The following is a 26,358-nucleotide window of genomic DNA, read 5'->3' as shown; positions in this document are numbered from 1 at the left end:
ATAGTTCTTAATTATTTTTTTATAAGATTTACACAAGATTGTGAAATCAAAGTTGGACTAAGGGATAATTAGGCATTAAAAAGTTGCTTGAATTTATCTTGCGTTGTATTTGCTTCATTATTCTGTATTATGACATCAATAATAATAATACTGTTTATCCATTTGTTTTTGCTAGTGAGCATGACTTCATCGTGACTTTACCCGAGTAGTTTCAGGCTTTATTATGGTATGATGATTGGTGATCATAGGTGTTAACATGGAAATACCCTGGTTTTGCATACAGACTTTTTTTTTATTAACTACAAAGCATTTGTCTCAGATAGATACACTGCTGTACTGAGCAGAATTTCCCATGCGTGAAACAAACACTTGGCTATGTCAAGGAGTTAGGAAGGAATGATGTTGCTAAGGTGGCAACCTCCAGGTATTCCCTTGGCAATGTTAAGAAGGGTGCTTCTAGTATTCCTTCATCAGCATCATGGAAAAACATAACCAGTCCCTCCTGGCTGCGGAAGTAACCCAGGCACGAACACTTTGGAAACAGTGGGTTTATTGTCCTGGTCCAAACTGTGGTGACCAGGCACAGGGCTGACAAACAGGTACCCCACTGAGTCCTGATTATATTGTTTACTTTACATTATATCCCTTGTTCCTCTCGCAAGTCCTTCCCCTTTATCACCCTTATCTCCTCCCAAGTACACAACGTATAAACAACAATAAACATTCCTATTTACTCTTACCACACTGGCTCCAGTGTTGTTGACCTGCTGCCCTTTTTTTGGGGGGGGGTGGGGTATTTTTTTATTTCATTGCCTCAGTAATGACTTGGCAACTTGTGTTTACTCAAAGATCCTCTAAGGGACCCATGTCCCTTTTTATTTTGTACAGCATCTGTCAGTTTCTCACCCTGTTGCCTTGTTAATGTAGCCATAAATCAAGGCTAGCTATCTGCATGGATATTACTTTCCCTTTGGTATCAGGAATGTTTGGCAGTTTCACAGATTGCTATCCTATCAGTGTAACTATACGGTCACAGTATGCTGGTTGCCTGCACACCTCAACAGACTATGTTAAACAATGCTGTGAGGAGAGAAGTCATGAAGTTAGAGGCACTGTACAAACTCCACGTTGCTCAGTTCTCTGGTCCGCCAGTCAGTATCTGTGTGGCCAGTCAGTGTGTGTGTTTTCACCTTTTGGGCAGCCATATCAGTGAAGGTATGGCTATAGACATGATGATGGAGGATGTTCAATAGTTAGAGAGAATGAAACTTGAAATGGAAAATATAAGCATTGTGTTACAGCCAAGAGAGATGTCCTGTTGTGAGCACACGAGTATCTCCAGTGGCCGACCTTCTTGCCAGGCTGCGGCACTTCTGCAAAGCTGGCAACAGCGGCCCTGTGCTCTGCAACCAAGCATCCTGCTCCGTGCACCGACCTGCCGAAATAAATTTCCTACTACACCGAGACAGAAGGATAAAAGAAAAACGTGTGTGTGTGTGGTTTTTGGGTTTTTTTTTAAGTACCTCCCTGGATGTGCTTTGCGACTCTAGACCAGCTTTCAGGCGGTACTGGGGGGACCTGGAGAAGAGCTACCAATCCCCCCCCCCCACCTTTTTCACCTGCAGGCCTCGCCTCTCCCCCAGGAGGCCGGGGCAGCCGCCCCCCGCCCCCGCCGGCCACGCCGCTCCCTGCCGGCAGCCGTTAGCTCACCAAGCTCTGGGAGCCGAGACCAGGCCTCCCAGAGCCACCCGTAACCCTCCCCGCCGGCACCGCTCCACCAGCTCCGCGCGGGAGGGCCTGCCGTGCCCGGGAGCGTGAGGCCGCTTTTCGCCTAGCAAGGGAGAGGCCCCTGCGGGCGGGCACCGGCTGCTGCTCGGAGCCCTCCCCGCCCCGGATCCCGGCAGCCGGCGCCGCCCGCCGCATCCCTGGCCCCGGGCGGACACACGCCGCGGGCGCGACGGGTAACGGCTGCGCCCTCAGGGGCAGGGGAGCCGCCGGCGGCGGCGGCATCGCCCCGCGCTTACCGCGGCGGGGGGCGGCTTGGGCCCTTCTTGACGAGAAAGGGCGGGAGCGGGGCGGGCGGGGGTCTGCGGCTGCAGGCCGGGGAGCAAGGCGAGGCGAGGCCGGGGACTCGGGGTGGCCGGGCCGGGGGGCTGAGGGGACCCCGGGCTGCTGCTGCTGCCGTCTTCGCCCTCCGCGGGGCGCGGGGGCGGCGGAGGGGGCCCTGTCAGGAGGGGTCAGGGGAAGGCGAGGAGGTAGCAGGCGTTAGGGGAAGCGCAGGGCTCTGAGGAGGGGAGGATGTTTCACAACCAAGCGCTGGAGCAACCTGCCCTGAGAAGTGGTGGAATCTCCCTCTCTGGAGAGTTTCAAAACCCCTTAGGGTGAAGCCTTGAGCGGCGTGGTCTGGCTTAGAAGCTGCCCTGGCCCACGGCAGGAGGTTGGACGAGGTGACTTGTAGAGGCACCTTCAACCCCAAACCTTGTCTGACCCCCCAAAATCCCCGTGCCAACCTGGAGCTTTCTTGCGTGATAAACCAAGTTTGTGTTAGCCCATGTTCCCAAATGGCCATACCAGGTCACTAGCTGTATCTTGTGTAGTCAAGCGTTCAGGTCCTGATCCAGCAGCATTCCCACGTACCCCAAGGAGAGCTCCAGGCCTTTAGCACCACTCTTGTCCCTGTGTGCCTTCATGACCTCGGAAAAATCCTCCAAGTATTGTGGGTTTGTGAAGGCGGCGCCATACATAACGTCATATTTGTAGGAGATGAGGGGTGAGCATGATGAAGCTTTTGCTAATCAGGAAAATATAGATTTGAGGGAGCTGGGAAAGCAGTGTCTGCTGTAGCTTGTCCTGAACTGAAAAATGCCAGTTGCATTGTTGGTGTTAAAAACCTGCGTGAAGTGGGCTAGAAACACACATTGCATGCGCAGCAGCTTTCTCCTGTTTGTTTTCCCAAATCCTACACAGCTTCTCAAAAATAAGCATTCAGTGGGGAGCCTTCTTAAATGAAGCTAACGATCTGGGTGTTGTAGCTGTGGGACAGCATGTGTGGGACTCGGCAGCAGGTTGTGTAAGCAGCTTTTATAGAAGAGGTGTGAAAGGCTGCCTGTACTCTTCTCCAAATCCACTGAGCCTGGGTTGTCAGGGCTGGTGCAGGGTGTCTCCAGCTGTGCTGGGGATCCAGGCTCTCCTGCCGTTCACAGCACATGGCCAAGGGTGCCATGGCTACTGGGGCCCCGATAAGTTGCTCCCAGGCTTGGTTGGTCAGCCTTGGTGGTGGTGGATGCCGTGACTTCATCCCCCCTCCTCAGTGTGCAGGTAAGGGGTTTGCAGGCAGTGCGTACCTCATCTGCCCTCCTCAGAGTGCAGGTAAGGAGTTTGCAGGCAGTGTGTAAACTTCCCTCCAGGTCTTTAATAAGCCGTATTGAGGCAGGATTCTTCACACCTGCGGAAAGGGGAGGATGGTTTGCCTCGAGAGAAAGAAAGGAGGTGTTTTCTGTGCATAACCCCTAGCTGCTCAGCCCAGACATAACTCTAGTTTAGGTGAGATCTGATGCAGATCGCTATCATAGCTAGCTTTTCAGCACTGCATTACTGTGCAGTGCATTCCTTTTCAGCACTGTTAACCCTGTGGTCAACAGCTTCACAGCCATACTTGGTCCAGGAAATGTCCACAAGATGGGGCCCCTCTCCTTGATTGTCATGAAGAAGACTTAGGGGGTTTGGCTTTAATTACAATCATCAACACTCTGAATGGTCCCTGTCAAATCCTGTAGTAAAGGTACTCCACTGTCAGAGGAAACCTGGCATCCTAGTAAGCGGGAAGCTGTAGCAAGCAAAGCTGCTGAACGTTGTCTCTGCGTGCAGCAAGGCACCGCAGCCTGCTGGATTATGATAAAAGGTGGAATATCACCTCCTCCTTAGGACTCTGTAGTTATTCAGAGGGAGCCCTGGTTGTGATACAACATCGTCACACCCTGCATTTTATTTTGCATTACTGAATGTTTATCGGTTTATCTCCTGTACATGGCAAAATCAGATTGCCTTGGGATATCATTAAAACTTGATAAGCCAGTGAGTTGGGAGAAGCATGATTTAAATTGTACCCTGAGGGTATTCTGTTTATGCTTGGTCATCATGAGTAAGATCTTTTTTCTCATATGAACAAATATAAATAGAGGTATACTGAGCTACTTAAGTGAATTTTAACCGTGACAAACAGTATTAGTTCCAAAATGCTGAGTTAATCTCCTTGCAATTCTCTGTTATTTAAACTTGATTGGCCAAATAGTGCAAAATCCACATTAAAATGACTCAGCAAACTAAAGCTCATTTGAGAGGGGATACACCTTAGGCAACCCAAATATATTTCACTGAAGAAGTAGCATTCAAAGAATAGCAGCTAGTAAATCTGAACTTCTGCCATCCAAGCATCGTCAGTGCTCATTAAAGGTAGGAGAAGCCTCTGCTATAGCATGGACTATTGTGGAGACCATTTTTTCCAGTTTCGTGTCTGGCACTCCTATCACTTGAGGATCAGAGCTCACTGGAAGAGGGAACAGGGAGTTGCCACCTTGATGATATGCCATAGAGGAAGCAGGAAAAGGGCTGATGAGGTGTTTCTGAGCAATGGGAAGAATAAATGGAGGGATGAAGGAGAAGGCACAGAAGTGTTTCAAACTAGAGCTGTTTTGAGTCTTGTTACCTATTTCTGTGTTGATGCTGTAGCCCCAGGCTCACCACTGTGGGTGAGAGAACAGCACAGATGCTGTTGTGCTATGGCTGCAGTATTAGAAGTTCACAGATCGGACTCTCTGCCTAAACTGGGTCTTAGCAAAATTGTTTTGCTATTTGGTTTTATTTTATAGAGGGGGCTTATGTGATAGCCTAAATCTTGAAACTGGGAAGCGTAAATCAAGGCAATGGAAATGCCAGATCTGGGCTGTAAATACGTCATGTGTGGGCTTGATAAAATGTGATGAAGTGTCTAAAACTGTGAGACTGTAAAGTATAGAAAGTAATTTTTTTGAAAAAAGGCAAGGCATGCAGCATTTTAAAGTCATGATGAAGTTCACACTTCATAAAGCTTTGAAAGAAAAGTCAAACGAGATGGCAATGCAGCTGATTTCTTCGGTGGAGATCAAACCCAAGTAGTTGATATGTTAAAAGTCTTCATGTGTCTGAGCTGCAACAAATTTGAACTATTTTATTTGAAGTTTCACAAATGCAAAGAGCTGATCTAAACTGCAAATACAATCACATTCCTAAACTAACAACCTTCTGCTCATTAAATTTGTGGTGATTGAATTACATATAGGTGAAAATTAGAATTCAATTAATGAGCAACTTTTAAAGTCCTAGGTTCCTGCAATTTTAATTTAAATCTGTTTTAGATGTACCAGATAAATTCTATGGGGTGTGGGGAGAAAAAAGTGTTTTGCTCATGTTCTGCTCAACATCTCTATTAATCCCTTCCGTGAACTATTCTTACGTACTTTTGAAAATCTGCATCCACGTCAGTTTAATTAGTATTTTTTACCAAGCATTTACTCTGTTCAAAGAAAGGCTATGCTGTGAATTTTGGCATGTTTGTAGGGATAGCCGCAGCAGTACAAGATGATTTACCCCTTTCCGTGAATAATCTGTAAACATTCTTCGAGTCATTACGTTTTTTAAAAAAACTTATTGATGCAGCAAGTTGTTTTTGTTTATTAAAACTTGGCAATACTGTTATTTTTGTTTAAACACAGCTTGTGTTTTAACATGTATTTTTAACCAGATTTATTTTAAAAGAAACAAGTCTTTTACTTAAATAGAAATCAATTTTTGTCAGCTTACTGCTCAGATGAACTGCTTGTGAAGGAAAACAGCCAGCAAGCACGATGGTAGGAGAGTTGTTCTAAGTCTGGTCAGTTATACAGAGTGTGTTTGAAGTCTCATGCCTTTGCTTTGCCTGAGATTTGGAAAAGGTACTTTTGCCTCATTGTAATGCTGGCAAAGCTGCAGTCACTCTAACTGGCAGGTTAAACTCCAGCTGCATCTTTTGGAGATTATGTGGTGATTGATTGCAGAAAGTCAGGAGATGAGCTTTGTTCAAAAAAGGCACTGTTGAGAGACATCCTTAAAGGGGACAGTATCACCCCAAAGCACGTTGTCCTGTGAAAAGAGCAAAACTGGTGTAAGGAGGCAGGATTTGGAGTAATTTGTTTTATTGTTCACTGTGTTTTCTTGTTTTGTTTTTAATACCATTTACCATGTTACACACATTGGTAGCAGAGAAATTGAAGAGGGGAGGGAGTATCAGAAGTGTATTAAAGGTCTTATTTGACATCTCTTTGAACTAGTTAGAAAATCTGGAAGAGGATAAATGGTTAAGATATATTCCTAACAAAAAATAGTTAAGCATTGAAGAGTGCATTTGCTTTTTATTGCCAGCATGCTGCATTTCACTTTAGTAAGGGGACCAGCCAGATCAAGGAATAGCGTTCCAGTGCATGCATTTACATGGGAAGAGAGACTAGCTCTTGTTAATAAGCAAACAGTGCCTTTTTGATCGGTTAAGAGTGGCAGCAGAGCTAGGTTAAACAGCTTCTCAGGCTAGGGTAGAAAAAAGGCTCTGTGTATGACCACTTACTGCTTGGTGGAGGGGGAAGAGCAGGGGGCCCAAAAGTTGGCTGGGTTTAAAAAGATGCTACAGTGGCCTATCTCCAGTTGAAAGGAACAAGAAATTAAACTGAGCTTGAGGGATTCTTCTGAGAAGACCTCTTAGGTCATAAACTCTTTGGAAACCTTTCTTCACTTGAGGAGAAATGGAGTAGTTTCCAGTTTGTCCTTTAAAATGCATACCTCTAGAGAAGTTAACGTATCTGTGATGTATGAGGTTATGTTATATGCAAAACACTGGTGTATGTCTCTGTATTCCTCTGACCACTCTTAGTTCAGATTACATAGTGTGTAACTCTCAGAGAAAACCCTCTGCTGATTTACCTTCTTCGAGTTGATTTATTAGAACTTTTAGAGACGCCAGTTAATGATGGGTTCCCTGGGAAAGGGCTGTATGCAGCAGGGGATACAAGGGACCAGCAAAGTGCACGTAGGCAGCAGCAGCAGCCTCGGATTCCCCATGGAGGAAGGGAAAGGGGCACAATGAAAACTTGAAGGGAAAAAGTCAGAAAAGCAGCATGCTGACAGTGGGGTCTCACAGGAGCAACAGCAAGAGGCTACCAGGTGCCAGCCTGCAAGGAGGAGCTGTAAGACCACATGAGAGGAATGGTTAATGAAGCACAGTGTGTGGGGACATCACATGGAAATGTAGTTATCACATGCTGGATTGCTCCAGGCACAAAGCTAGGAATGGTGGGCTGACGTAAGCCCTTCTTCTGGCCTTACCGCGCTGCTGGGTTATGCTGACTGACCTGGAATTCATGAATATTTATGGAAACCAGAGAGGGCTGGTGTCAAAAGCCTGTTTACAATAAACACCTGGAGCTTTCACTTCTAACCTTGCAGTGTCAAGTGGGTATTACTAGGTGTCTGGAGGGGGCTGTGGGGACTGCATGAAGATTATGACCCATAATCACAGTTGTTACTGCAAATAAATTATATTACTGTTTGTCCTTTTTGCTTTCCTGCAGATTCCTAGATGGCTAATGAATCGAGGCCCTGCCCATGTGATATTGGAGACAGATTTGACTATGAGGGTTGTGGGCAGGAAGTACAAGTTGAGCACATCAAGGCGTATGTTTGCAAACCACCTGCCAGAACAGACAAAGCTGTGATTGTGATTCATGATATATTTGGATGGCAACTCCCAAACACCAGATACATGGCTGATATGCTTGCGGCTAATGGATACATGTAAGAAATCTTTTCTTATCCAAGAAATCCCACTCTTTATGATTTCTAGCCTTATGTTAGAACTGTTATTCCCATAGATGAGAGGAAACTATTACTGGGGCAGTTTGAGTGATATATTTCCATAATACAAAACCACAAAGGAACATTGTTGTGAAATGTTGCAGAGTACAGCATGCCTCCTTCATACTTTGCTGTTTACAGAAGTGAGTGCACACATAGAATACGTAGAATACTGAAAACACAATGCAGTAAAAAGTGATTGTTAATTTTCCCAGCCATGTGAGATGACTTTAAAAAATAGCATGTTCTGAAACAGAAGTGTGTATTCTGTTTTTAGAAGTCTTTTTAAAATAAACAGTCATTCAAGCTAAATTATATGATGGGATTTTAAAAAATTGTCGTCAGCAGAAATATGAATGAATGCCATATATTTTGAATATGATATTGAATATGCACATTGAATATGTGCATATGAATGATTCATATGCACACATGGGGTATTAAATACAATCCCCTGCTCCCTGCAAATCTTTCACACTCATTTTCGGTGCCCTAGAGCAGTTACATTCCAAAATGCAGCAACATCTTGCAATAAATGGATATGCTGCAAGGTACCTCATTTGCAGTACACATTACAAACTTTCATATAGGGTTGGGACTGGCCTGCAGTTCCAAAAAGCAAACCTCCACCTAATTCTGTAGTGGTCTAGTTTTGAGAGACGGTTCCTTTAATGCTCTCAGCCTATGGAGCATGAGGGAAGTCATATGTCAGCAGACAGTTGGCATGTGACTGAGATCTGTCTGTGGAGCTGAAAGGAGCTCTGTGTCTGTGTGAGATAAAGATACTACCTTTGTGAGGATTAGAGTTTTCTGATACACTGGAACAATTAATTGGTCTATAGTTTGCTCCTTGCTACTGTCTTTCCCAAGGACTTGACATCCCCTATTCGGCTCCGTGATTGGAAGTATGTTTGTCTTGTGACCAAATGCAATCATTCTCAACATGAGACTGGATGTACACCTTTCGTGCTCTGCAGGATACTGGCAAATCGCTAGTATGACAATGTGCTTCCTTACTACAGTAAGAGTCCACTCAGTCAAAAGTACCCAGTGTCTGATGAATTGGTATTTCTCCACACTACCTTACTTCCTGTAATTTTTCCCTGTGATTCATGCCATGTCGTACTTCTTTTTGTAATACCTTCTTTCCCTCCACCTGTACTGCTAATACCACACTGGTCAAGGGAGGAAGGCTGGTGTTTCCATTGCTCTAGGCAGGAGGAGAGCTGAGAGTTTTCAGGCAGCAGTGTCTAAATGAAGAGAGGCCATGTGTGTCTTCCCTGATTGCTTCAAGATGCTGCTGAACTGGTGCACCAATGTTTATTGAGAGGAAAATGGCTGGATTTTTTCTTGGTGCAGTATGGGATGAGGAGCTATGAGAGCTGTATTTCAGAGACCACATTAAGACTGATGGCTTGTAGTGTCTTATCAGGCTAGTTTGAGTGGGGAAGAACCTGTTCTATGTGGGCTTGGGAAGGTTCACTTTCAAAGCAATACATAGCCTTTCTGACAGGTACTTATCCAAAGGCTGTGCAATTTTGCCCATACCTTTCCAAACACAAGTATGCTGTGGATATCACTGTTTTTTCACAGAAATAATCAAACACAGTAAAAAAAAAAAAAAAAAATGCTTGCAACATTCTTTGGTCTGCTTTAGGCCAAACTGATCCAGTCATTTCACCATGATCATTGAGATACATACTGTATGTCTGAGGAGGGAGAGAGCCAAAGGCATTTAATAAGTGAAAGATGATCGCAGTTTCCCAGGGATCCCATTGCTTCCCTGTGGGCTGGGCTTGAGAGAACACAAAGCAGCATCTAGGGGTGACCTAGTGATGGCAGCCTCCAGAGTCCCTGCTTGTTTCCTTCTACATGAGGAGACCGTATTACCCACTTGTGACTGCACCATCAGAACTCTGCTGCTGGTCACACAACACGTTTCAGCTGAGGTCATCCTGAGCCAGGGTTTGGGCACCCCCGTGATGCTGGAACTCTTTAGTACTGAGTGGACTCTTGCTGTACTTCCCTTTTTCCAGTCACCAAATGATGTCTGCGGTAAAACACTCCTCCCTTTCTTCCCACATGTTCTCCCTTCACTTGTTCTTTGGTGACCTCAGTCCATCAGGTGTTTGCTTTTTTTTCTAGCTCATAAGTAAGCCTCATGATGTGCTTTGTAGTAAATAACTATTTTATGTAATTGTCTTTGTTTAAATGGAACCCATTAATGATGGATTTATGTTAAATGGTATTATGTTGTATGCAAAAATCTAAAATTGTTGTCATCAGGACCTAGTCCTATCTTTTACAAGATAATTTGTTGTTTTACTATGTATAGTTTCAAATTATGTACTCAAAACAGGTAAAATACTAGGGATAAAAATATTCATATTTTCCAGATTTGTATCACAAATTGTATTATGTGGTTTAGTCATTGAAAAAAGCCTATATAGATATCTATAAATGTTTTCTAAAGCTCATAGGCATTTCTGTAGAATAGTTAACAATGATATTTAAAAACATTACTTTCTCAGGAAAAAAAAATCAAACCAAAATTATGCCTGGGTAGAAACTTTCCATGCTATGAAGGGTCAAAAAACCTCAATGTTTGATTAGTTCATTCAATTTTGATGTTTTTGTGTGTGTCTGTGTGTGCAGAGCCATCTGCCCAGACTTTTTTGCAGGAAGAGAAGCTTGGAAGCCTTCTGATGACTGGTCCAAGTTAGGTGATTGGCTGAAAACTCGAGATGCCAGGAAAATAAACAAGTAAGATGTCAGGGAACTGGATATTACATTGCCTGCTGCTGTCAGATATTGCTTCCCCCCCCCCCGCCCCCTCTTTTTTTTGTTGTTTGAGATTGGATGCAGCTAATCTACCAGTGAAGGTGGCCTTTTTTAATGACTCCTTAGAAGTGGATGGAATCAGTGACCTTTTATTTTGCCTTGAACAGAGTTCAAGGACAACTCTCTCAGTAGTGGCTTAGTGAAGAGTTTTGTCATCTGATGTTGATAACATAGACTGCAATTTGCTTCCTCTGCCTCAGAAAGCATGGTTTAAAAATGACCAGTGACACAAGCAGTGAGAAAGCATAATTCTCATCTTGAGTCTCAGTGAGTGTAACAGACTGATACTTTAAGATGTTGTACGGAAAGAAGAAATGAGTTTTTGTTTGTGCTGTGGTACTTGCGCAGCATGGTGTAACTGGCCCCGGGTAGCTGATGGCTGGATCATCTGTTGTCAGGGCGCAGTGAGGGCTGGCGACTCTCCAGGGGACAGGGTGCTGGGAGCCAAGAGGAGTATCATGTCTTCTCCTCCCATGTGCAACACTGCCCGAGCATTTATCAGCAAAGACCTGTCACTAGCAGAGGTGCTGTGCTGCCTTAATAACACAGAAGGAAGCTGTTGGCAAGACAATACTGAGAAGGGGTCAGACTAATTAGAGACCAAACTAACTAACTTCCTGGGAGAGCAAATATCTTTCTGGGGCTGTTGGCAGTAGCTACGTTGGAGGTTGCTGGGCTTAGGTATTTGGTGAGAAGGTTATGGGAGACATAACTGAATCATTTCCAGAGAGCTCCTGTCTTGGAGGGGTCATTTGTCGTGGAAACTTTTTCGTTTGGAATCTGTCCCCTCTCTGCTGCAATGGGAAGGAAGGGTTGGGCTCTGCCTGACATTTCTTACAGGCTATTCACATATTTCAAGTGTCAGCTCCAGTGAAGAAAGAATTTTTTGGCACTTAATTTGCTTCTGTGTGTGTTTGTGTGTTGGCGGATAATGTGGTATTTGCAAGGCTGATGTATCAACGGCGTATATAGCTTGCATGCCCCAGGGGGCAAGGAACTGGGGCTGAAAATGCAGTCTTGACGTGATATAAAAGACTTAACTGCTACCTCTCTCCCACCAATACTTTCTCTTTACTGCCTCTGCATGGTGACACCTGCTTCAGGGGTAAATGGGTGTTTTCAGAATACAGCATCTGGGCAAGGTGTGTTTCAAGCTACATTGTAAATTCTGAAAACATCTACCATGTTTGTTACATTGACTTTCCTGCAGGAAGTATCTCAGATGCTAACTTAGAGTTACTGTCAGTGTTTTGACTGTCTAATGAATAGTATTCTCTAGAGAGGTTTTTATTACTTTTTCTATGAATAGTATTCTCTAGAGAGGTTTTTATTACTTTTTCTATCTACATTTACAAAGCAAAAATTCATCCAGCTTCTCAGAGAATTTTAAGCTTTTTTAACTCTTAGGCAGGTGTTTAATCAATCATCTACTTTCCATCCCCTTAGGTTTCCTTTGATGTGTTATTCATGTTGCATTTTTATTTAATTCCGTTCAGTTCTTTTTTCTTTCTCTTTCTGATGATTTCAGATTAGCAATCCCTATTATTTGTCTGAAATAATGACTTATTTAAAGTATGTGAAAGAAAATATAGTAGCAGCATGATATGAGGACACTTATATGCATCTCCATATTTTCTGTTCATATCTTCAAATACTGGTTTTACTATGGGTGCTTAATTTGCATTTGCTTATATGTTGCAGAGAAGCTGATGGTGTCCTGAAATATCTAAAGGGACAGTGTGGTGCAAAGAAATTAGGGGTCGTTGGTTTTTGCTGGGGTGGTATTGCTGTACGTCACCTGATGATGACATACCCGGAATTAAAGGCTGGTGTATCTCTCTATGGTAGGTAAATACAAGGATGTAATACAAGCAGGTACACATGCATATGTATATTGTGTAGCTTAAGTAGTTGATCTAGCATTATTTCTTCAAATCAGGCTGGCAGCTGATGAAGAGAGATATTTTCAGCAGAGTAGGAAGGATATTATACAAAGAAGATGGTGGTGAGGATATTTGTTCCTAGTTTCAGAATGGGTCGTAGCAGCCATGTTTTTATTTCAGGTCTGGACAGACATACATGTTGTCCTTCGGTCGCCTTCCCAATTTAGCTCCCTTTTCCTGTTTACTACTGCTCTGCATGCTGCAGAGCTAGAACTTCACCCGGGAGCAGAGTGTGTTATTTTTGCTCTAGCTACTCTGTAAAGTTAGATTGTGGTTATTTTAACACCAGCTTTCCTTTTATGCTCTGCTCAAGAAGCTGGGATAGCTAAGCTGCCCTTTGCTAATGTTCTCAGAATGGAAATTTTGGACTACTTACTAAAGCATTGACTTTCCCAGTCAGTTCAAAAGAACTCAAGCTTGTATGCACAGAAGGCATCTTTCAAGTCTTATTAATTCAGATATTCAGTCTGCATCTTAAGAAACTGGCTGAAACAGAGTTCTGATCTAGGAAGGTATTCTTCTAGGAGCCATGGTTACAGTAGCTTGAAAGTAAAGCTAGTGTGTATGGCTACATATTGCATGAGACATGAAAACTTTTCACTGCAGAAGCAGAGTGCTGTATTTGCATCTGGATTTCACCTTAAAAATCAATTGAAAAGTTTTTTTGTTTCTTTAATGTTTTCTAGGACTAATCAAGGATTCTGATGATGTATCCAATCTCCTGAACCCTACATTTTTCATTTTTGCTGAAAAAGATGACTTCATTCCCCTTCATCAAGTATGCTAGTAGCCTCCATCTTCTTTCATTTCTGCATGTTTGAATTTCCATCGTGAATTGGGAGTCAAAACTCACCCTCATAATAGTGCTTGAAGGTCAAAAAATAAGCAGAGAAATGGAGCTAACACATAGAAGGGCTAATGTAACCTAGGCAAAGAATGAAAACAAGATCCCCCCCCCCCCCTTAAGTCTCTTTCTTTCGTAAAAGTATGGCTAGTAACCTAGGTAACAAAGTTTTATCAAAATCCCATTGCTGTTTTGGAGTACTCTACTCAGGGAGCTATCCTTTGCTGTATGATGCCATTTTCTATTGGTTCTAAGAACCCATAAACGGTGTAGGATACACCAAATTGCATCCATAGGTGCCTGTTAGAAGCTTTTTGTTCAGTTGTAATGTATTTAGCATTGTCATGTATTTCACATATAGGAAATACTTATATGCATGTCTTTGCAGATTGTTGCACCTGCCTTTACATTCTAACAAATTTTCTAGACGCTTACTGCAAAGCTGTTTTTTCTTTATATAATTTTACTTTTTGTTTTGCTCATGTGGAGCTTGGTTATTAGTGTCTAGCCTGAGTGATAAATTAGGGAGTTGAATTATGAATAAGATGAGGAGTGGCAGCACAGAATATGACTATATTAATATAGCTACTACTATGCTCTATATTACAGGTCACCCTGCTGGAGCAGAAGCTAAAGAAAAATTGTAAAGTCGATTATGAAGTTAAAATTTATCCTGGACAAACTCATGGTTTTGTACATCGCAGAAGAGAAGATATCAATCCTCAAGATAAGCCTTATATTGAGGAAGGAAGAAAGGATATGATCAACTGGCTGAATAAATACATTTAATAGGAGAGCAAGCAACTTAATTTGTAATGCAATTATGTAATGCAATGGAGATTTTCGATAACACATTTTAGAAAATTGGGGGGAGATTTTGTTGAAATAGAAATTAAAGAAATAAGCAAACAATATTTTAGATGTTTTTGTCGGTAGATTCTAATGGTTACTTTCATATTATGTTCTTTTGAAGGAGTCTCAGATTTCACCTAGCAGTGTCATGTTTTAATATGCTGTGAAGTATTCTCCAGTTCCTTGAGATTTATCTTAATGCTTGAAATGTTAGACTAATGGTAAATTAATCTATTTGTGTATTATAGCCACTGTTCATCTAAGTTCTACATAAATCACAAGTCCAAAATTTAGGGACACAAATACATTGTTTGGTGAAGCTCCTTTTGAGAGGCTAGGCTTTTTTGACTGGTACCCTGGTGGCAGATGTGTATTTAACAGGTGATGTAAGTGGGCATATCTTGCTTCAAAATTTGTGGCTAGGGTTGTTCAGATGGGGTACTACTTTCTCAGGTTACCTTCGGTTCTGTGAAACTCTATAGATGATTTCCTGGTCAGTTCAGGAATTCAAAAGTACAATGCAATCTGCAGCTGGGGCATTTTAATGTGTGGCTTACAACCATGGTTGCTGCTTAGAGAAGAAATGTTACGTGGTTTTGCGTAATGTATCTTGTTACGTAATTTTTCCATCGATGATACGACAAAAATCTCTGCGTTGCATCAGCTCAAGATTGCATCTGCCTCAGCACCCAGCCTCCGTCAGCGGCCAGCAGTGGCTGCGTAGGGAATTTCCCCTCTCGCTCCGCATCCTGGCAGCCAGCCGTTCAGGGGATTCCTGAGCTGGATGTTGCCGCTGGAGCAGCGTGTTGAACGGCCACCGGTGGACCTAGCCTCGGTGGATTTACTGGTCCTTCTTTGAACCTGCTTGAAATGCTGACCTCTAGTGCGCCCTGTGACAGTGACTTCCACAGTTTAATTATGCCTCATGGGGAGAAAGGCTGGTGGTTGTTAGATTGAAACCAGCTGCCTAGTATCTTCACTGGGTGCTGGTACTTCTAAAGTTGTAAGGAAAAAAAAAAAAAAGAATGTATCTATCTCCCTTTTTACCTTCTCAGTGCTACTGATAAAGACTGCTATGTGATTTAACGGGGAGAAAATGTGATTTAGGAAAGTCTTAATTTTGCTAATGACAATCTCTCAAATTAAGTATACTATCAGAGAAATGCACGTTGTGGTGTGTCTCATGTAAAAATAGTTAACATTATTAATTAACCATCTCTCTCTCAATGGGATTTTAATTTTTTTTGCTTTTTCCCATCCATGTTTTCCTCATTTACATGCTGCTAATGGCATCCCATCTTTCCCATGGGGAGATCTTCAGAGAATTCTGGCTTGCCACTGCCAATCAACTGTTGCTTTTCATATGATACCATCTATATGTAATATATTAATCCAGCTGTTACCTGGGTGATACAGCTCTCTGTAGTGGTTTAACTCCAGCCAGCAACTAAGCACCACGTGGCCGCTTGCTCACTCCTCCCCCCTCCCAGTGGGGTGGGGAGGAGAATTGAAAAAAAAAAACTCATGGGTTGAGATAAGAACGGTTTAATAACTAAAGTAAAATAAAATATAATTAAAAAATAGTAACGAAAAGGCATACAACAAAAAAAGAGAGAGAAATAACACCCAAGACAAGACAAGTGATGCAGAATGCAGTTGCTCACCATCCGCTGACCAATGCCCGAGCAGCGATCTGCCCCTCCCGGCCAACTCCCCCCTGTTTATATACTGGGCATGGCGTTCCATGGTATGGAATACCCCTTTGGGTAGTTCAGGTCAGCTGTCCCGGCTCTGCTCCCTCCCAGCTTCTTGCACACCTGCTTGCTGGCAGAGCATGGGAAACTGGAAAGTCCTTGGCTGAAGATAAGCGCTCCTTAGCAACAACTAAAACATCAGAGTGTTATCAACATCATTCTCACACTAAATCCAAAACACAGCACTGTACCAGCTACTAAAAAGAAAATTAGCTCTATCCCAGCCGAAACCAGGACGCTCTCATAACACATTTTACCAGGAGAAGAATGTAGAGGTCTGGAAGCTTATTGTACCTTAATTACCCCAGTGTAAAACCTGGATAACTCCACATCAGCGGTGTTCTGCTAGCATTAGAAGGTTAGCTAATGTGCAAGAGGACGATCAGGTCATATATTTAGAGAACAGCAGTCATTCACAAATACTGAAACAGCATGTGTGCTGTAACACTAACACCGTGACGAAGCAAAAAGAAAAAAGAAACTGAGATGCAGCATTTGTTTGAAGTGAAAGAGTAGCTACGAGTTACTACAAGTACAGCCAAATCTTCATGATGAAACTGTAAGTCACTGAGTAAGAGCTGGAAATGCGAGATCCAAAAGAGGTATGTGTTTGCAGTACAAAGTGCAACCAACTGCACGTACAGAGATCATGAATGTGTTGAACTAAGTTTTGACTTCTAAGTAAAAAAACTGCATGGATTGCCTATCAAGGAACACGAAACACCAGGGAATCTAATTAAAAGCTGTTTAATTTCTGAAGTTTAATGTTAAGGTAAAGGGGAATAGTCTTATGTATAAAGAAAAATTTCCAGAGCCACGTTACTGTGACTAAGGGAGTGGAAATGTGGTTAAGCAACTCCAGTGGAGAGAAGGTTCTGCAAGCGTTGCTGTCATTTCTCTTTTCTAGGAATGATTTAAACTGCCAGTTTTTCTCGCATTTATTTTACTACTGTTCTTTGAAGTTGCTATGGAATGTCTAAGCTCCCTGTGTGCTGTAATTTGTTGTTTGTAGTATACAAGTGGGAAGAGCCAAAAAACCAAACCAAAACAAAAGGGTTGGGTTTTGAACCTTATGACTTCACTCTGGAGTTCTTTGGTAGGCTTTTTTTCATTCGTTTGACTTTATTTTAGGAATTGTAAATAAATAGCATTGACAAAGTTATTTAGAATATGGAAAAACAGCTTATATATGAGGACTAAATTGTAAGGCTGGTCACTTTCCCAAGGCAAAAGTGTGGTAGACTAACGTGCATTTAGTGCTACTTTTTAGATGTGCCTCTGAGGAAACAGTGAATTTTGGATTGCTAATATCCTTAGATAAAGCTCTTCAAAGAATAATCCTAATAATCCAATAAAAAGAAAATCAGGAGAATGGGAGGGATACAAGGATCAGGCAGTCACTTTAATTCAAAAGGAAAAAAAAATTATAAAATGTCCTGTGATAGGATAAAAATGTATCAGCATTTTGAACACTTATTATAATGATATGTACAGCAATCTACAAAACTGTTACCTTTTTACATTATTTATTTTCACTCTTTCAGAGAAAATATTTTTCCTATATTGTGTAAGCTTTGTCTTGTACAGAGCTTTGAAACGACGTCTCTACTGCACTACCTCACCCCGCTGATGACTTTAGAGATGTCTTTTACCAATGGATGAATAGTCTAAGGAAATAATAATAACGCCAACGTAGTGTTTAAAAGTGATACTACCCCAATCTTTAAAAACAAAGGAACACCCTTTTAAAAAAAAACAAGTTTTGTCTAAATGAATTGCTCAGCTAAGTCAACATGTTTCCTAAGCTGAAAAGACCTCCAATGCTTAATACCATTTTATGTAAGTTAAAAAGAAGGTTTGGTACTCGGCTATAGCAGTACTCCTCACAGTAGCACACCCTGCCTACACTAGCAATAAAGTTAACGGCTTTAAAAAGAGTGAACTTTTAACTTTGTGACTCTGCGATACGCAAAGATAAAGGCAGTAACTTACGTAACTCTTATTTGAAGAAACCTGATCCTCGCACTCACGCCTTTCATTTTATGAGGTAGCACTTTCTTTTGGGATCACATTCGGCGGCAACCATCCACGCTGAGCTCTTGCAACTTGCCTCTACTATCTCACACACTTGCTGTGCTACAGGTATGTATGGGGTTTGTTTGGTTTTTTTAAACTTCCACGGCTTTTCCTGCCAAGAAATGTAAACCAAGTGCATGCTGAGGTCTGACTCAGCATGTTTGGGGGACTTCCATTTTATCTACGTGCTTTTTTGAAGAGTGCATGCTCATTTAAATGCTATCAGGGGGCTACTTTCTTCCCTAATTGTCTGAGATGATGGCTCAGTAACCTTTTATTTTCCCTCCTGAGGTGAGGAAGACCTCTCAGGAGGAGGACTCAGGACAGTCTGTTGAAAGAGCCGCACAGCAATATCTTTTTATTTTTCTGGTTGTAGGTTCAAGTTTCTGAAAACTAAAGTTATTGTCTGGTCTTCAAATAAATGCTCAAGTGCTTGCAGGTGGAGATGGTGGAACACCGAGGCTGTGGATTTACAGATCCTCCTAAAAGAATAGCTTTGATGCATGTAAGAGAGGGGGATTAATTTTTAACGAATGTTTCAGTAGCATCTTAGAAATGGAAAAAGATACTGTTTGCATGTAATGCATACTATGGCAAATGTAGAAACACTGAAACGTTTTGACTACACTACAAAGCTTGCAAGTCTATATGGCTTATAAACCATATAAGCCAACACTACCTCTCACAGGCTTGTGTCTGGAGCTCTTTTCCTCAGCTGCTATATCTGCATCTTTAAATATTTCATGTTTTATGTGTTGCTTTACATTTGATAAGATAATGTGAAATGTTTGCAATTAAAGCCTTTAAGGATATACGGACTGGTAAAGGCATTGCGTTTGTGTTTCTGGAGTTCTGAAATACATGTTTCTTAATATTCAGTTGCTGTTTTTGTTACATTTTCTGATTTTAGTCTAATCAAAAGGAAATGGTTTGTGAATGGAAAATTAGTTATCGACTCTTTCCTATTATATATTTAAACTGTATTTTGTCTTATATGCTCATCTATTAACTAATTTTTTCCTAGTAGACTTGTTTTAAATTAGAAGTCCTATATGTGAAACTACAACACGTGAAAAAAAAAAACCCACCTATGGGTGGGTGTGTTTTATTTAAAAAAAAAAAGTAGAGGATTAGTATAAATGTGTGCCCGGAGTTAAGACAGCTTTCAAATAAGATACAACTTGTCTTGAATTGATCTGTGAAAATGAAATCTCACAGGATCTGCAACCCTAGCCCTGCTAACACTGCTTGGGATATTCTGAATTTTAAAGTCTGCAAATCCAGAACATCTTGTGCATTCTTTTGCACAGAAAATCTGTGCAAATCTCCTGGCTGTAGGGTTGTTTGTTTGTTTGTTTGCTTTCCTAAAGCTGTCCCTTTAGTGCCACAACTATTTAAGTTCAGGGACTGTTCAGTAACCTGCTTTTTCCCATTTCTGTCTGTAAGTATATTGGGCATAGTCAAGTTTGAACATCCTTGTTTCTGTACTAGCAAAGTTGTCTTAGATAGTACACACAATTTATCTGTAGAGAGTTTAGGTAAAGCTTTATCTAAATTCTCTCCATGTTCTTTAATAATTTGGACATGCTCTGTGCATCTTCAAATAAGTTATTCGGGTCATTTTGCAGCAATATGAAGTCAGTTCACCCAGTTGGTTAACCTAAGGTCGATGGCATAAAATCATTAACTTGAGACCAAGGAGCTACATAAATCTGTGTTAGATTCTGCTGGCATTTTCTGACCTTTGTGAATTACTTGTTTATTTTCATTGAAGCAACAGTTTGTAAAAAATTAACCATGCCCTCACGTTACCTTCTTGATAAAACATTTGGCTCAACTTAAGGAGTTTTTCCTTATGTTCAGTTTTCTTTTTTCCTATCTTGGAGTTTGAATGCATTCCTTATTTAATATTAAACAGATACGATTTTATACTCTGGCTTTTGCTGGTATATTTTTCTTGGCACCTTCCTTAAGTATCCTCCTTCAAAAGTCTGCAACATCTGAGGCAAAAGCTGGTTTAGAAAAAGGAATTCTTGACACTGAAAAAGTCAGCTACAGAATATTTTAAGTCTCTGGAGGAAAATATCACATTTAATCTAAGTGTAATTATATCTTTCTACACAGTAGCTGTGGGTTTTTTTTCCTTCAAAATGCTAAGAAGTCCTGTATTAAGCCTTTACAGTCTATACTAAAGAAAGTTATGAATTCCTGACGAGGACATACACACAATGAAGAGTGAAAGAACTGGCTTCATTGCTATTTAAATAATTTGTGATGGTTACCTGGCTGGTTGGTCATAACTTTATTTTTACTGTATTAGTTACTGTAAGGCATGGAAGTCCTAGTTGTGTACCAGGTCCCCGCTGAAGAGTTCATAACATAAGTAACTCTAACAAGATTATTATTTATAAAAAACAACTCAATGGGCTTATTGACTAATGTTGCATTTTAGATCTAACAGTAATCAGCATGTTCACCCTATTACTGTAACGATTCAAGAATTCAACAGTCTATGATAGCACTGTATTTTGATCTTTTTCAGTATGGTATGCTGTGGTATTCACAACTGAATTTTTTTTGTTCTTTAGTATCCCACATGGCTAATGAGTCGAGGCCCTGCCCATGTGATATTGGAGACAGGTTTGACTATGGAGGCCGTGGGCAGGAAGTACAAGTTGAGCACATCAAGGCGTATGTTTGCAAACCACCTGCCAGCGCAGACAAAGCTGTGATTGTGATTCATGATATATTTGGATGGCAACTCCCAAACACCAGATACATGGCTGATATGCTTGCGGCTAATGGATACATGTAAGAAATACTACTGTTTTCAAAGTGTCTTTTTAATAAGAAAGTTTGTTGAACCAACTATTTCCTTTTTTTATACAAACCGTACAAACACAAATAATTTCATAGGCTTCCCTTATATGTTTCGCTAAAGAGTTTCCTGTTTGTTAAAACAGTGTAAGAAGTCTAACAGTTGAGTAGTCCTACTGTAACGAGATAGTAGGCAAGCACGGAAGAAGAGAGGGGAAACAGAGAAAAATCTTATTCTGCATCTTTCATCCTCCATGAGCCTGAAGCAGCCTGCTTCCTCCCTCCCGACGTAGCATCTGTGCAACTTCGCTCTTGCAGTAAAAGTTCCAGAGAAGTTGAAACTCATTTAGTGAACGTAAAGTGTACCAGCTTGTGCCGAAGAAAGAAACAAGTTCTCAAATATGTGAAAAGCGTATTGGGTATCCTCTTTCCTGTATTACTGGGTTAGCATTCCTTGTAGCCCAAATGTATGTACCATGTAAATTGTAGGTTTTTTTTTTAAACTCGGTAGGAAACCAGTAAGGAATTTCAATTGCAGTTAACAATTTGTCAAATTAATTAATGAATTTTAACAGGGCAAAATGTATCTAGAAGTTATGCTAAGTCTCCTTATTAGACAGAAAAATAATGAGGGTTTCTTGTGTAGTGCTTTGATGTAGATTAAATTCTACGTGTATTCAACAAAGTGAATTTGTTGTGTAGTACACACGGACTTCCCTTTAATCCTTTCTCAGTATTATTTCAGGGACATAAAATGTTTTCATTTTTCTTGCAGAGCCATCTGCCCAGATTTTTTTGTGGGACAAGAAGCTTGGAAACCTTCTAATGACTGGGCGTCTTTCGATGACTGGCTGAAAACCCGAAATGCTGGCAAAATAGACAAGTACAACCATTGTTCCTTGTCCAGCAAGTGGACATCCTTCTTTCGTAGGAATTTTTGCCTCAGTAAAGATACAGGATTAGATCCTAAATTATTAATGGGTCAAATACAGCTGGATATCCACAAGCAGAAATTTCATGCAGCTCGTGGGTTAAACTCATGGTTATGTGAGGGGTGCTTTTTGGAAAAAAGTAGAACTTTGAACAAGAATAAAAGCACCCACTGTTTACCTGTGCAGAGAGTAGAAGTGAGATGAATGACTCAAAAGAAAAGAAGTGGCAAAAGGGCAAAAGCTAGAAAATGCAGCTCACTTATTCCATTTCAGTTTGATTCAGTTCCTGCAGGCAGGCACAACTTCCATGGATTTCAGATAGGATGCAAACGTAGTCACCAAACACTATTTAACTAGGGAACATTGGTCCTGCTCCCCATCGGATCCCAGCTAGTTCAAAGCATACTACTTTCCCATTCTTCTAGTTATATTTTTCCCATTTTTATCTGACATGTAGCTTGATTACATAATGTTACTGCTGATTTTGAAGCAACAATTTCAAATTTACTTCCACAATTTCATAAAATATTTGTCTCCCTGATGAGAGATAGTTTACCTATGTTGTGTGTCTCTTAAACTTTTATTTGTGTTAGCCTATAAGACAACTATTGCCATTTGTGAAATTAATTGGACTGCTGTTTATAAAATCACCTTAGGTTCTAGTAACAGTGATCTAGGAAGACTGATTTTCTCCTTTGTCTTCTCCCCTTGTATTTTAGAAATTAATAATAGTGAACTAGTGTTGTGGGTTGACCCCAGCCAGCAGCCAAGCACCTATACTGCCACTCACTCACTCCCCCCAAGAGGAACAGGGGAGAGAATAGGAGGAACAAAGCAAGAAAACTCATGGGTTGAGATAAAGACAGTTTGATAAGTGAAGAAAAGAGAAAAACCAGGAGTGATGCAAAGACAGTCACCGATGCCCAGGCAGTCTGAGCAGCAGCCACCTTGGAGGTCAGGGGAATAGAGCTAAAGCCTTAATTCACTTTCATTTACATGTCTCAGAGAAGTTGATGTCATCCTGAAGTATCTAAGGGAACAATGTGGTGCAAAGAAGATTGGTGTCATTGGGTTTTGCTGGGGTGGAGCAGCAGTACAACATCTGATGCTGAAAAATCCTCATTTAAAGACAGGGGTGTCCCTCTATGGTAAGTCTCAAATATCTATTATGTTCTGAGCAGACATGACTGGTACAGGAACTTATTCTGTAGAAGTATTACTGTAACAAAATTCAGTGCGACATCTTATGGAAGGAAGTTATTTTATTATACAAAATCTTTAAACAATATGATTTTGCACGCTCACATTTTTGCACTTAATCATAACCAGCAAGGTCTATGTATTCAAGTGGCATGGCCAGGATCGCTTCTGTGCAACATAGTGTACAAGGGACACCAAATGCCAAGGCCTCACTGTGGTTCAGGTTCCTCTTGACTAGGGATGACAAAATGGTTTCTGGGCACATCTTTTATATCTTTTAGGAGCCACCAGTTACTATGAGGTGGATCTTCGCCACAGTCTCTTGCTTACCTCAGTCTGCATAAGTCAGGACAGGTTGCTGCCCACCGTCTGGTTTTCATTGTTTGGAAATCCTGTTTGACACATGTCTGTACTCTGTTCCCCTGTTGGGCTGACAGGGAAAGACATGGCAGTAGTGATACACTGCAACCTTTTTGCTGTCCTTCTGTTAGAGTGCAGGGTCTTGTGCTGATGAGTCATCTGGGCTGGGGGCTGCACAGGCTGCAGACCTTCAGGTCATGACATGAACAACTTATTCCTCAATGTTACTGCTGGCAGTGGTCCCTTCTTACCAATATGAACGATTTTTTAACTCCCTGTTTTAACCCTTGCACTCTCACACTTCCATTCTTAATGCTACCTTTAATATTTTTGCTATAAACCTCTGTACTTCTATATAACCCAGAGCAATTTATATTCATTTGAGGTGAAAGGAAGTTGAAGGTATTTTTCCAGAAAGCTTATGGGGACTATTTTGCTGCACTGATTTGCTGATCAGCTGAGTCAATTCAACAATGCTACTTGCTAATTTTTTACTTTTCTGTTGTAATAATTTCAATGATGAAAAGAGTGGCCAGGGTAATAGCTAGTTAGTTTTACTGTTACTTAAATTCAAATATATTTGAATAGTCAAAATTACAATATCAATTTGTTATGAATTTATATCAGTATAAAGATGAATATTTACAATTATCTTGTAAATGGCCATGCCAGGCTAGAGGCGAGCAGCTCTGAAGTGTCCATCTTTCAGAGGACCCTGTCTCTGGCAGTGGTCAGAAGCAGATGCCCAAAGAAAACCACAAGAATGGGGCAAATGTAACAATTCTTCCCTGACTTTTTCAGACAGAGCTGGTCTTTCTATCTTTAATGACATCCCAAATCACAGGAAGTTCTCAAAACAAAAGGGACTTTTAAGCAAAGCGTGTTTAATTCCATTGCAAACTGATCAGCTCTAACTGATCGGAATGTCTTTTATTTTGACTGTATAGCTTTGGTAGTGATTTAACCATTTCAAGCAGCATGACTCATTGTATATGCCTCTCCTTCTTCCCTAGGAGTGATCAAGTTCTTTGAGGACAGATCCAGTTTGCTTCATCCCACCTTCTTCATTTTTGCTGAAAAGGATGACTACATCCCATTGGAGCAGGTGAGTTTCCCATTAGAGGTATTTGTCTTTTTAATGCTTTTCATGCTTGTTTTGTAATTTGATATTTAATTAAGAGAAAGTAGAAAACTAATTTGCACTTTTCTTCCTCTTTCCTAACTCTTACAGTAATTCTACACAAATTTATGTTGTTTATCCCCAAATCAAAAAGTTTTACAGTGACACTAAAAAATGTTTTCTGTTTCTGTTGCAAAATATGGATGATTTCTATATGAGAGTTCCTAGGAGGAAAAGGGTAAGAATCCAAAGGAAGAATTCTGTCAAGTTTAAGATAGGAGACACTCTTTAATCATACTGATGGTGCATAAAATCAGTGGAAAGTCCCCACCTGTACCGGTGGAATCACTAGTTGCAGGAGAATTTAAAAATCCTGTGACTATCCTTTTCCTTCCCCCACTGTCCTGCAGAGCTTCTTCTTTCTGGTACTCTGTCAACAGCCTTCCTGGCGACCCTGGGTGGAGAATGACTGGAGAAAGATGATTATCTACCAAGGGGATCAAATAGGAAGACACGTTTTCATTGAGTGGTGTTGGCTTTAATTTTCCTGCCAAAAATGCCAGTAGCTTTGAACTGCCGATTTTGTATCTGTGCCTCTCCTCCCTCAATTTCAAATTAATTCAAAATCTTGCCCCCCCCCCTTTTTTTTTTGTGAGATCTATCAGCATTAACTTGTACAGTGATCACTACATGCCAACCTTCTCATGACACTGAGCAATAGGTGTTTTTACCTTTACAGGTATTATTACAGTAACCCATATACTTTTTTGCAGTTTTATACAGTTGCATGCTGTTATCTTACTGGAGAAACAAGCCTAGTTAAATAAAGAAAGTGTAGTAACAGAAATGCATTTGGGTATAAAATTAGTAGAAGAGAAAACAATGGCAAGGACACGCTCTGTCTGTCTCCCAGAAAAGTAAAAAAACAGGACAATTTGAGGACTGTAAATACATAACATGTTAACTCCGTACTTGGCCAACATGCAACATTCTGTGTTACAGGTCACCCTACTGGAGCAGAAGCTTAAACAAAACTGTAAAGTTGATTATGAAGTTAAAATTTACCCTGGACAGACGCATGGGTTTGTACATCGCAAAAGAGAAGATATCAATCCTCAAGATAAACCTTATATTGAGGAAGGAAGAAAGGATATGATCAACTGGCTGAATAAATATCTTTAGCATAAATAAATGCCCATAAAATAAATCAATTGTTGTAGGAAATTGGAAAATAATACAGACTATATTGATTAAAATGTTCTTAAACCCATCAAAATATTTTGTAAAGCTCTTTTGCAATAACACTACTTATTTGCACTTATTTTCTAAGTAGATGCTTAGAAATGGCTTTTCAAATGCTGAAAGCTATAAAGCTAAAAAAGATTTTTAAATTTGATCTTGTGTATCTTAAAATTATTAGAATCTCATGTGGGATATTTTCTAGAATCTGAAAGTTTCACTTTTTCACATTAATGTCAATATGATAAAAAAATCATTGAAACTCTGCCCACGCTTGAGAAATGCTCTCCTAAAAGCCGTGTTTAGACTAGTTGAGCTGTGAGATTTTCAGCTCTGAGATTTTCAGCTTTGAGGTAAATATAGTTCTGGTTTGGAAGGCTGGGACGTTTTCTTGGAAACAGAATATGCTATTCAGAATTCATGAAAACAGAGCTAGAGAGAGGGAAGGGGAAGGACAATAGGA

General features: G+C 40.9%; 2 protein-coding genes across 2 annotated transcripts; both read left to right on the top strand.

Moving 5' to 3' along the window:
• The first annotated feature begins 1,822 nt into the window (after positions 1-1,822).
• LOC127013074 (carboxymethylenebutenolidase homolog) lies at positions 1,823-14,542 on the top strand. The gene is made up of 6 exons (XM_050891666.1): positions 1,823-1,961; positions 7,635-7,857; positions 10,573-10,680; positions 12,460-12,602; positions 13,388-13,479; positions 14,155-14,542. Exons 2-6 carry the CDS (start codon positions 7,643-7,645, stop codon positions 14,332-14,334), a joined length of 738 nt encoding a protein of 245 aa, XP_050747623.1. The 5' UTR covers positions 1,823-1,961; positions 7,635-7,642; the 3' UTR covers positions 14,335-14,542.
• A 2,144-nt stretch (positions 14,543-16,686) lies between these two features.
• CMBL (carboxymethylenebutenolidase homolog) lies at positions 16,687-25,892 on the top strand. Its single transcript, XM_050891667.1, has 6 exons — positions 16,687-16,753; positions 20,816-21,038; positions 21,820-21,927; positions 22,982-23,124; positions 24,550-24,641; positions 25,659-25,892. Exons 2-6 carry the CDS (start codon positions 20,824-20,826, stop codon positions 25,836-25,838), a joined length of 738 nt encoding a protein of 245 aa, XP_050747624.1. The 5' UTR covers positions 16,687-16,753; positions 20,816-20,823; the 3' UTR covers positions 25,839-25,892.
• The last annotated feature ends 466 nt before the right edge of the window (positions 25,893-26,358 follow it).

The sequence above is a fragment of the Gymnogyps californianus genome, chromosome 2 (assembly GCF_018139145.2).
Source record: "Gymnogyps californianus isolate 813 chromosome 2, ASM1813914v2, whole genome shotgun sequence".
Classification (NCBI taxonomy): Eukaryota; Metazoa; Chordata; class Aves; order Accipitriformes; family Cathartidae; genus Gymnogyps; species Gymnogyps californianus.
The sequence above is the reverse complement of the archived record's forward strand: the minus strand, read 5'-3'. Positions and strand labels throughout refer to the sequence as shown.